The sequence below is a fragment of the Uloborus diversus genome, chromosome 6, assembly GCF_026930045.1.
Source record: "Uloborus diversus isolate 005 chromosome 6, Udiv.v.3.1, whole genome shotgun sequence".
Taxonomy (NCBI): domain Eukaryota; kingdom Metazoa; phylum Arthropoda; class Arachnida; order Araneae; family Uloboridae; genus Uloborus; species Uloborus diversus.
In genome coordinates this window covers 57835094-57846844 of record NC_072736.1, presented here as the reverse complement: position 1 = coordinate 57846844, position 11751 = coordinate 57835094, and the positions used below count along the sequence as shown (strand labels likewise).

At 34.0% G+C, this 11751-nt stretch overlaps 1 protein-coding gene across 1 annotated transcript in view; it reads right to left on the bottom strand.

Moving 5' to 3' along the window:
* Positions 1-2974: 2974 nt before the first annotated feature.
* Positions 2975-11751, bottom strand: part of LOC129223929 (uncharacterized) — a 78410-nt gene continuing 69633 nt past the window's right edge. Inside the window, exon 6 of the mRNA XM_054858308.1 lies at positions 2975-6932. Within this exon, the coding sequence (XP_054714283.1) occupies positions 6805-6932 (128 nt within the window). The 3' untranslated portion in view covers positions 2975-6804. The remainder of the gene's footprint in view (positions 6933-11751) is intronic.

Genomic DNA, 11751 nt, shown 5'->3' with positions numbered 1-11751 from the left:
TGCCAAGTAAAGTGACGCACCTATAATAAAAAAGTCTTTTTGGAGGATTATTATTGATGGATTTTTTAATGTTGGTTTGTTTGTTTTCAAGATTATTTTAATCAACTTTTTATGTTATTTAATTAATTAGTTTCTATTTGGCGGATTTTAAAAGCTTGATTTGATTGTTTGGTGGATAATTTTTCATTGTAATGGAGAATTTAGTCTCATTTTATTGATGGTTTTGTTAAAAATTAAATTAAAAAAAAAACAACGTACATAGATTTGCCAAAGTAGTTTCTATGTAATTTAGGCTAAAAATTGAGGCAAAGAATAGCATAAAAAAATTCTCCCCAAGTTAAAAATTGCATCAAAGAAAATCACTCTAAAATTTTCTATAATTTACAAAATTTGTTTTTTTTTTCTCTGTAATTTTGGGAAAATATCGCTTACTACGGATTTTGAATCCAACTTCGATTTTCTGTTTTGAAATATCAAATACTTGGAGATTAAAATGGCTGATGATCGGTCGATGCATGATAACGTCATTTTTCAGTTCACAGGCATTGACTCTAGTGCGGTGATGACAAAACTGCAGTTTTCCAATGCTCAGGAGCCTCTTAGCTCTTACGGCTCTGCAAGTTGGTACAAGTTATTTTGAAACCCGGGGAATGAGAGCTATTTGTTCCAAAAGGAGCTCATAATGCGTTTTCAATCTGTTTCTTTCTAATTGACGATTTAATCTTTGCGAATCAAATAAGATTGTGATGCAATCTTCGGGGTTTGGTGAGCGATTGCGAGCAGGGGGCAGAGCCTCCTAGTTTATTAAATAAAACTTTTTTTTAATGTCTTACTGAAGATGATTCAAAAAAATGCTTTTTTGAAACAACAATTTTCTTTTAAAATGCACGGAAAAAATGGTTTTAGCAGAAAAGAAAAATAAGAGATGGGGGGGGGGTAGGAAAAATGAAGTTTGAACAGATAATTTAAATTTTTCAACAGTTTATTTTCCGTGTATGGATTTTCCTGCAACGCGTTTTACCTTTTGTAGCTCTTCGAAGACATTTCAAGTAATTTAAGATATGACACAAAATAGCACTTAGTCAATCAAGTTAATGCATTATGATGATAAGTTTAAAACAATTCGGATGCACAAATAATTTTATACAAAATTTTACTCTTTAAACGTCAGCCGTGTATTTTTTGCTTCTCATTAGCAATATCTTTCAGAAGCTTAATAACAGAGTTACCAAATAGATAAAAATAACAATAATGGAGCGCAGTTTTAAAAATGGCTGAATCTATGGAATCATGCGACTTCATTTCTTAAACTAAAGTCGATTCAGAACATCTGATTTTTTTTTTTAAATTATTAAATTCTAATAATAGGTTAGTAAAATTAATATGTTAATTTCCAAAATAATTTAATTTTATAACTGCATTATAAAACTAGTATTTCAAGGTCCATGAAAGTTGGCCGTTTCTCAGTCCCACACAAAACTGTTAAAGTATCATTCTTTAGTACAGTGATTTAAATTCAGCATTTTTTGTAATCAAATTGCTGTTTTTGTTTACCAGGGCATCATAAGAATAGTGTAATAATGAAAAAGCTTAATCGAAAGAGCATATGGAGACATTTTTTGACATAAAAATTATTTATTCTCGTGACCCTATTATCGAGATGTAAAATGTAAAAGACTGCTAAACTTTTAAGAAAAGCGTCTAACTTAAAGAGTTGGCGAGGAATTGAAGTGCCCTTTGATTTCACCTTCTGAGTTTTATGCATATTTTAATGAGAAAGTTTCGATACGTGAGATTCTTGGTAAATTTTTTCTATTGTTGGTATTTTTTTTTCACAAAAAAGAGTTAATGTAGGGGGGAGTGGGGGGGCAAAGTGAAGTGGTTAAGATGACCGAGATTTTCAAAATGAACAAATTGGAAATTTGTTTTGAAAGTTACAGTACATAAAGAAGGAACATTGTATTTAAAATAAAACTTGCGATGAAACAATATTTTTTTATTTTTGGCAGTAAATTTGAGTCTTCAAAAAGAAGTGGAAAAATTTCATTTTTTTTTCATTGGGCAAAGTGAAAAATAAAATATTTTTCTAATGAAATATTTTCTATTCAAGAACTATTGAATCACATTAATATTGCCAATAATGGTAAAACGACATTAAATTGGAGTAAAAGGAAGTCATGTGATGCACACATGAGCTCGTTTGTAAAGGGAAGTAAAAAAAAAGGAAAAATTCATGAGTGAGTAAAAGAATGTAAGAATACGAAAATAAGTGAATAAATGAATAAATTAGTGAATTAATAAATGAAGGAATGTAAATGAGTTAATTAATAATTGTAAACTTAAGTGATTTACCTTAAATGATTGAGTGAGTAAATGAAACAAACTATTTCACTTTGTTCCATCTTCTTTGCCCCGCATGCACTTGACTAATTGTACAATTTATTTGAAATACAGATAAGCTTAATATTAACTAAATAATTACTGCATTGAATATTAGGAGGCCTCAATTAATATTTAAAATGTTAATAACAAGAACTTGATCATTTTATATTAACAAAAATAATTTTTGACTTACGGCAAAGTATTAAAATATGAGTGTCAATTTTTGAAAATGGCCTGTATTATTATCATATGTTTTAATTTTTTCCTAAAAATAATACCAGATAAGTGGAGCTAAAAGCAGAGTAAATGTTTCACCATTTCACTTTGCCTCGCTATTTCACTTTGTCCCATGTTCCCGTACTTCGACCTCTCTGATTTTGCCAGAAAGGAACGATGAATTGCCCAACATTTGGTGACCCAAAATTTCAACTATCAAAATATTTCCTAAGAGGCAGTAGCTTGACTCAAATGAAGAAGCAATTTTTGCCCCTCATACCTTGACGGGTGATTTTCTAGTATGTATACATACATATAACTCAAAAACAAACATTTAAAAATATTTATTAAACTAAATAAAACAGAACAAACCACCAAACATTACGTACAACATCACTATAAACATTTTGAGTAAATAAATAACACGAAGGTAAAAACAACTTGCTAAATACTATCTATACACAACAATAGCATGAAATGATACATTTCTTGATATTTTATACACATTTTCTAAAATTTTACACTAAAATGAGTGACATTCATCAATATGACGTATGTGAAAATAAATACATTCCAAGATCATGTAATTTTTCTTTTTTGAAAGAAATAGCCTCGCTGATATTACACATTACAAAACATCAAAGGTTCTATATCCAGTACATTTCGAAACTGAAATTCATAAGATCTTTTGTACACTTTATGACGTTTATTTGAAATGCATAGTATATAATAAATATTTTTAAGGTCGTTGGTTTTGTATTTAATTTTAATTCTTATTTATTTATTTCTTGCATCACTGCAGCAGATGATCTACAACTCTAGTTATCTAATCACTCAAGAGTTGGAGTCACTTAATCTACGTATAAAGAATAATCGATCTTTGCGCCGCCATCTATTGAGTAAGTAGATAACTAGAACCATCTACTACACTAATGCCCTTTTTTTCTCAGTTAGGTTACATTATTTGCTTCTCGCTGTTTCAACTGTTGTCAACGATGATTTTGCAAAATTTAATAGAGAATAATTCCTTATTAGGCACTGAGCAAGCACCATTGCCTGGTGTGAAAATTTTCTCATCATTTTTCCTGGAATCAATGTTACTTTTTAACTGTTGCGCTCGGACAAATAACGGATATTTGGGAAACAGAAGTTTGTTTGCCACAAAACAAATGGGTATTTTTTCTAACAATTTCAAAAGTTAGCACCAAATTTAAATTTACTTACGCCCCTTTGCGTCTAAGTGCCTGACACGCAGGGCTGAGAGTCGGAGAGATAATGGTCAAATCCGACTCCGACTTCGTCGCCGAGAATTTTAGAGTCTTTGACTTCGACTTCAATTTCTTTAACATAAAATCAGTCCGACTCTATGACTCCTACTCTGACTCCATAGCCCAAACAGAGCTATAGACTCGGAAGGTGACCGACAAAGACTCTTAGATTTTTAAAGCCACCGATTGCTGATTCCGACTCCTTAACCTCAAAATCAGTCCGACTCCACAACTGATTCCGACGTCCTGCTGTCACACTTATTCTGAATATTAAAAACTTTGAAAGTCAATAGATCATTGACTTTTAAATTTTTTAATAATGATAATGGAAACTGTGATTTCAAAATAGTTACCATTTTCTCTCTATTTTTTCTTACTCATGCGTCGTACCTTTGGTTCGAAATACTTGAGGCAATTATTTAATTTTAAAAAGAAAGTTTCGATTTAAAAATAAATTGCTTTTACACATGATTAAGAAATCAACCACAATTGCTACCATAAGATCATTCAAAGTGTGCTATTTCAAATTAAAAAGTTAAAAATTTAAGCTAAATTTCGAGCTCGATCTAAGCGTCAAACAGAAGACAAGAGCAAATACAAGGACATAATTGGACATTCGTATAATTTTGCTGTATGTAAGACATGAGAGGGGGGAGGGGGATAGATAATAATTGTTCATGAAGTAGTAAGTTGAAAGAAGAGGTTAAAATGAAGTTAGAAAAGAGTCAACAATTAGAAACATAATTTTGCATATAAATAAAGGAAAACTACTTTTCCCTGCTATTTTTTTAACAAAGAGAAAATCATTTTGTCTTCTGCTCCTATGTCGGAGAAAAAGAAACAAGTTTTATTCATGAAACAGTTTTTATATATGTGAATATAAATTTGGATTCTTTCTGATAGCAGAAGCGCAATACAGCACCTGATCAGATGGCAAAGTGTGAGAGATAGTGTAGGAGTTTCAATACTCACAACAAACTAATACAACTTTCTGTCTCTCATCAAATTTACATGCAGTGGATCCATGTGGAAGTAGAGGGTAATGAGATCGCGTATACCTTGGCGAAAGCTGGTGCTGCTTTGGTCTCAGAGCCAACGGCATCACTCACCTTTCAGGAGATCCACTCAAAGATTAAACTCAGGGATAATATCACTTGGATTGTCCAGCCAGAACACCGTTGGTACAGGTGTTCACAACCTGGTGCCTCCCTGACCCCTGGGTTTGACAGACAGGAACAAACAACTCTTGCCCGTTTTCGTAGTGGACATCTTAAAACTTTAAAATTTTCGAAGGACTCGAAGACCTTTCAGACTTGTTCCAAATGTTCCGTTGAGCAAGCTTCGCCTGACTATATACTGTCATGCCTGGGGCTCTCCAGGAGGGATTTGACTGAAGACCCAGTGACGGTGCTGGATTTCTTGAGGGTAAACAAACTCATGGACCTGGTCTAGCACTGCTGACCATGGGGGCATGCAACAACACAACAACAAATATTTTTATCTCTATTTTTCGAGTTTCATGCAATAAATTGAAATAATGTACAAATTTTCATCTCGTACTTTCGTCCCGTATATAACCAGAACATTTTTTTTTTGTTAAGTTCAAGCAAGTAGCGTTAATAAAAAGATGAATGACATGAAAACAAAATGAAGACACAAATTGCTGGTGTACAGGAACAATCACACTTACATACCGACACTCCTGCAAAAAACATCCTTGATTGCTATTCGCCACCGCCTGAAAAACTCTTCACTGCATAAACTTGTGTACACTTCTTGTGAAAGCTCAATGTAAAGAATTTTAGGTGTTGTAGTTTTTAGACTGAAGCAGTGGTAACCAACCTACGGCTCGAAGGCCACAACCGGCCGCGAAGCTAATCCGTGTGACCCGTTGCTTTGTTTGTGTTACAGATAGAAAAGCATGATTAATGTCAATGTTATAACTTTTTAGCAAAAATTCAGAAATTGGTCTCTGAAAAACGGATGCATTTAATAAGAGAAGCATAGCAACAATTATTGATTATTAATTTTCTTCCCTTTTCCATATTTTCTCATATTATTTGGACCAATTTAAAGTATTTTGAAATTTTACAATGTTCTGCCCTGCGAGAAGTGTAAGCATGAGTGCTGCCCTTGGGTAGAAAAAGGTTTAGCACCACTGGTCTAAAGAATTGTGAACAGTTTCTTTGTGTATGTGTGCGAGTGATCTTCTCAAACTTACGTCTAACTATAGTCCGACAATCTACTAGACCTTCGCCACAATGTGAGCAATGCCCATTTTACTCTGAGATTCAGGCGCAATTTTTCTTACGCAATGATTGTCCGTTTTCCACTAGAAGGCACTTCGCCCCACATTCTCGAACGCAGAGTTCCATTTTACGCGTGGGTGATTGGTAAACGTATCCCTCGGCTTGTAAATGAGACAACCAGACAACCTCAACTTTGGCGTGCATTTTAATGTGCAAAATAAGTCTTAGTATCCTTTACATTACTTGCGTCACTGATGTGTTGCTACTTTCGTTATTCGTACATTTTAAAAAATGCTGATTTTAAGAGAAAAAGGCTATGATCCGAATATGGCTTCTGCCGAAAACAGCGAAATAGAATCATTGGATACTACGTGACGAAGGCGGAGTCAAGTGCCTTCTCGCGGAAAACGGACAATACATGCATTGAGCTTGTTATTCCTTAATGAAATAAACTATTTTTCAACGAATTTCTAATTCAACTAAAAATGAGTTTATTAGCTAAAAATATGGAAAAAAAAAGTTAAAAGCCCTTCTCGCTTTCAGTCTGTATTTTCACGGTGTGAGTTTTGCGCAGGAGTGTCGTTCGATCCGTTTTCTAAGCACGATGTGTGACACATATTTTAAAACCAAAGTGGACACGTAATGATAATATCTTCGACGAACAGATGATGAGGGATGACTTTCTGCATTCATTTGCTGATACCAAACCTAAGTCCTTTTCCTACCACGTGATTCACTCGATGCCTCCTTGCTCGAGCCAAGTTCTTGAGCATGTTTACCAACTGCGCGGCGGTGTAGTCACGCTTCTTCACAAAACCTGTTGGGGAAATTGAAGTTTAAGTTTTTGTTTTCATTGAATTAGGGTAACACCCCCAGTAATTGGCAGGTCACCAGTGATTGGCACTTCCAACAAAAATGTCCTAAAATAAGATTCGTATCCAATCTTTTAAAACTGGAAGGCTATATACCGCCTGAATGTACATTTACTTTAATGATTATAGCTTCAATTCATGTTAATAAATGGTAGCAGTGCATAGGAAAGAGAAACAATTATGGCTTGCGTCAAATCAGACATTTTTGTTGCAAAAGCTTCTTCTTTGGTTTAAGGGAAGCATGCACGTCAATCCATTAAAATCTCACTTAAAATATATACTAAATTTTCGTTCTCAAACGTTTTGTTTTGTTGAAATTTGTTACTTTGCATGGGTAGAAATATATTTTTGTCCCTTTTTGGATTTTTGAAGAAATGATGGATGTCATTTAGTGGTGCTTCAGTTTTGCTAGTCTCCAGTAATTGGCACATGTGCCTATGAACGCTAATGTGTTGTGCAATATGTCACTAGTTTGATTTCTGATGCTTTTTCAGCAACTAGATTATATGTGTTCTGCTACTGATTTGAATCCTACAGAATATAATGTTACATATAAATTGCAAGATATTAAACATGTGAGTCGCAAAAATTTGTAATATGTTTCAGAAACGTGAGAACCATGGTTCTTCCAGTTTTGGTGCAGGGTGTAGCAAGAATAGCTGAATTCGATATATATTGGCATTCCTTCTCCCTACCCCCTTTCATTTGTGGTTTGTAGTCACACTTATCCAAATTTTCAAGGTTTTCAAGCACTAGAAAATGAAATTTATTTTTTGAAGTAAAGTTTTCCTTTTTTAATTCATGGAACGAATCATGCTAAATTCCGGGAGCAAAGCGGGGGCCCTAAGCTATAGCTTGTATAGCTTGTACTTAAATCCAGGCCTGGTGTTACATCAGGATACCCAACGATCCAACGCAGTGACAAATTTTAGTGGTCCAGAACCTGCAGTGATCAAACGATAGAACAAGTCTTGATAAGAGCAATGAGCAATACAACAGTACTAGTAGAATGTTCAATATTTACATCTTTTTGTCTCCCAGTTTAGAGATCACAATCCGCTTCTAAAGCCACCGGAAGTTTCTTCCCTCTGTACACGTATTGACTCAAATTGGTAGTGGTATTGCTCGTTGATACTGATCGGTCGCTGATAATAAGGTGAGTTGTGATGAGGTCTTAACGTTAGGTAGTAACATAAAAGGATATTGAAGGCAAAAAAGGTAGTGGCACTTCTTCGTAAAGGAAGTATGTAGTTAAATCTCTAGTTTCTGTTACGAGAATTAACTATCTGTAAAGATGTGTGAGCTAGGAATGTGTCGTTCACGAACGAACGGGTCAAAAAGAACGAATCTTTAAAAGGAACGGATCCGTTCGTTCAGCTAAAAAATGAACGACCGTTCTTTTGAACGGTGAGCAGTTTGGAATATTATATGGTTGCACTTGCGATACAATCGCTTTTTTTTAAATTACACTAATCTTCAAATTTTTTACTCTTAATCAATCTCAAATATCCTTTTTCTCAGTGCAGTGCAATTCATTCATTTCGAAAGTTTTTATTTTCTGCTTTATTCATCATTTTCCTTTAACCGTTGTAGTTCACTTTTCTGGCGATCCTTTTGTCTTTTATAAGATGTGTTTTTTTCCTGTTCTCATTGGTACTGTAAAATAATTCTAAAGATCCCTAATATTTAGATGGATTTTTTTTTTTTTGATTAAGTTATCCAGTACTCCGGCTGAGTTACCAATATATTTGTTGTTGATTTTTTCGTAACACTATTGGTCTATTGGCAGTACTATATGGATCTATACAGTGCTATAGTTTGAAAAAATCTTTGAAGAAACGCACCTCTTTTTTTTTTTTTGAGTAGATGTCATGGTTGACAGAGGTTTGTTTTGGAGTCAAAAAAAAAAAGGTCAGTTTCTACAACTTGCGGCAGTTTTTTTTTTTTTTTTTTTTTAAAGCAAACGTTTTATCATTATAATATTTCTATTATGTTTATGTGTAACGAACAAATTTAATGAACATTTCTTTGTCCCCGTGTTTGATACTATAGCCTGTTTTATTTATTTACTTCTTTTTTATAGTTCTCTCTTTTATTTCGTGATTTACTTTTTTTTTGATGTAATACAAAGTACACATTCAAAATTGTTTAGTTTTATTTTCACCCGTGACCTTACTACACTTGGAGATACGATATTTTAGTTTAAAATTAGTGCACTATTTCACGTAAGTTCAATCTCATCAAAAAAAACCCTGTTGTAAAAATTTCCCCGCCAAGAAAACTTTTAACTTTTCCGCACAAAAAAGAAAACCTGCATCCTAAACCTAAAAACCCTCAGCCATAAAAAGTTATGATATCTAGTTTGCCCGCCAAGTATCTGCCAAACTATCATCCTCCCTCTTCTCCTTTTTCATCACAGCTACTTCCATTAGAACCTCCTCCTACCTTCAACTCCTCAGAAATATGGATAGATCTTTTAAATTGTTTATCTTCTTTGGCGGAAAGCTTTTTGCTCACCAAGCAACCACTTCACTTTGGAAAGTTTCCCGCCAAACAAGATAAACAATTTAAAAGATCTATCCATATTTTTGAGGAGTTGAAGGTGGGAGGAGGTTCTAATGGAAGTAGCTGTGATGAAAAAAGGAGAAGAAGGAGGATGATAGTTTGGCAGATACTTGGCGGGCAAACTAGATATCATAACTTTTTATGGCTGAGGGTTTTTAGATTTAGGATGCAGGTTTTTTTTTTTTTTTTTTTTGGGGGGGGGGGGCGGAAAAGTTAAAGGTTTTCTTGGCGGGGAAATTTTTACAACAGGGTTGTTTTTGATGAGATTTCACATCTTTTTGCATTTATATTATTTCTTTGTCTGTATTTTTAGAATTGAGAACATCAAGTCAAAAAATTTTCAATTGAAACAACGCTGCTTTGTGTTTTTAAGGAACAGTAATGGCTAGCCTAATTTTACGTCAAGTTATTTTCTGACTATTAAGATTCTATGTTCATTTTGCGAGAATTGGGCGGTTTAAATTTTATTAAAATCCTTGTATCCTCTCTCTGTTGCAAAGAAAATTTCTTGGATAATAAAATACTATATTTTAAATTATATTGCTTTCGAGTATTTTACAACTTCGCAATAAATTCTATTACAGTTTCTTTATTTGACAGATTATTCAACATTTTCATGAAGGTTTTTTTAAATGTTTTACAGCTTGAGGGCTATTTTAATCTAGTTTTTCACTTTTTGTTTAATTACATTTTTTCTTAAATCGTGGATTACTTAACGTTTTATGGGATAATTTTAATTGTTTGTGATTTGTCTTTTTCTTGATAGAAGTCTTTGTCTTGTTCAATACCTAGTTTTTGTTTAAAAGTTCATTTAAAAAACGAAATAACGCATGTTATCACCAAGCAAAAAAAAAAAAAAAAAAAAAAAAAACTAAGCCATTAAATACTTTAAATTTGAATGTGTCAGAAGATCTATACAACTTTACTCGATGTCAAATCGCGGATATCCCAAATTTGCCATAGCGAATGCGCATGTTGCGCGCGGACTAAGCTCATTAAAAGTCTTGCTTAAATTAATTGCAAAAAATTTTTCAGCTAACAAATTGCTGCAAAGCACGGATATCCACACACGTATTTCATATATTTTCAATTCATTATGTATTCGTGAAATACACCGCCAGCTCAGTCATTTCCAGCCGAGGACTGCAGTTTCGTTTGAATCAATATGTATTGTCTGTGAAAAATCCATTAATTTAGAAAATAAGCAAACCAATAAAAAAGTGCTATTTTTCGCTTTCAATTAAAAAGTTATATGTGCCGTATTCATGTGCGTACAGTTTCATATAATTTGTCACGTAAAATATTGTAATGGTTTAACCCCAGTTTCGCGCCGACATTCAAAATTTCTTTCCTCCATAAATATATCAAAACTGAAAAACAGGAAGAAAAGAAATTTTGTATCGGCGAAACTGGGGGGGGGGGGAGGGACAGCATTCTAATCTCATTCATTAATTTGTTTCTCTGCTTAAGTATAAACAAACAACATAGAATCTGAAAACAGAAAGCCCAATGAGCTAAGTCTGCGCGCATGCGCAGTCGCTGTGGCAAATTTGTGATATCCGCGATTTAACGTCTAGTTGCAACTGTTGAATATGTTTTACTCTTGATTGAATTTCATTTCCTAAGACAACTTTGGAATAACTGTTAGATCTGTTCTAACCTTGCAATTGCATTTCGAGATGAACAAACCCTATGAGCTGAGAGTAAGTACATAAGAATTTAGGGAAAATTAGTGATTTTCAAACTTTAATTATTCCAGCCCATGATGTCCCTGGGGGTTGAATTTTTGTATATGTATTCAATGGCCTCCCAAGAATATGTATACAAAAAAATCATTACCGTAGTCCCCCCGGGGGGGGGGGGCTGTGATAGAACCCCGGGAAGGTACAATTTGGGGGGTAAAAACGAGGGGGGAAGGGGAGGAGCCTCAAATGGCACAAAAGGCACATCAGTAAGGCACAAGGAATGTGTGTTCGAAATTTCAGCTTGATTCCTTTTTTCGTCTGGGCTGTAGTCCTGTCAAAGAAAGCGAAAACTTTTTGGAACAGCGATTTTATAACTTTAATACCTCCTCCCCCTGATGGTCTAGGGGATTGTATTTTGGTTTACGGCGTCAGGGGCTACTAGAAATTAAGTGTACCAAAAATCAACTTCAGGGGTCTTCATGGGGCTGAGATACAGAGGGGTGAAAAACACAAA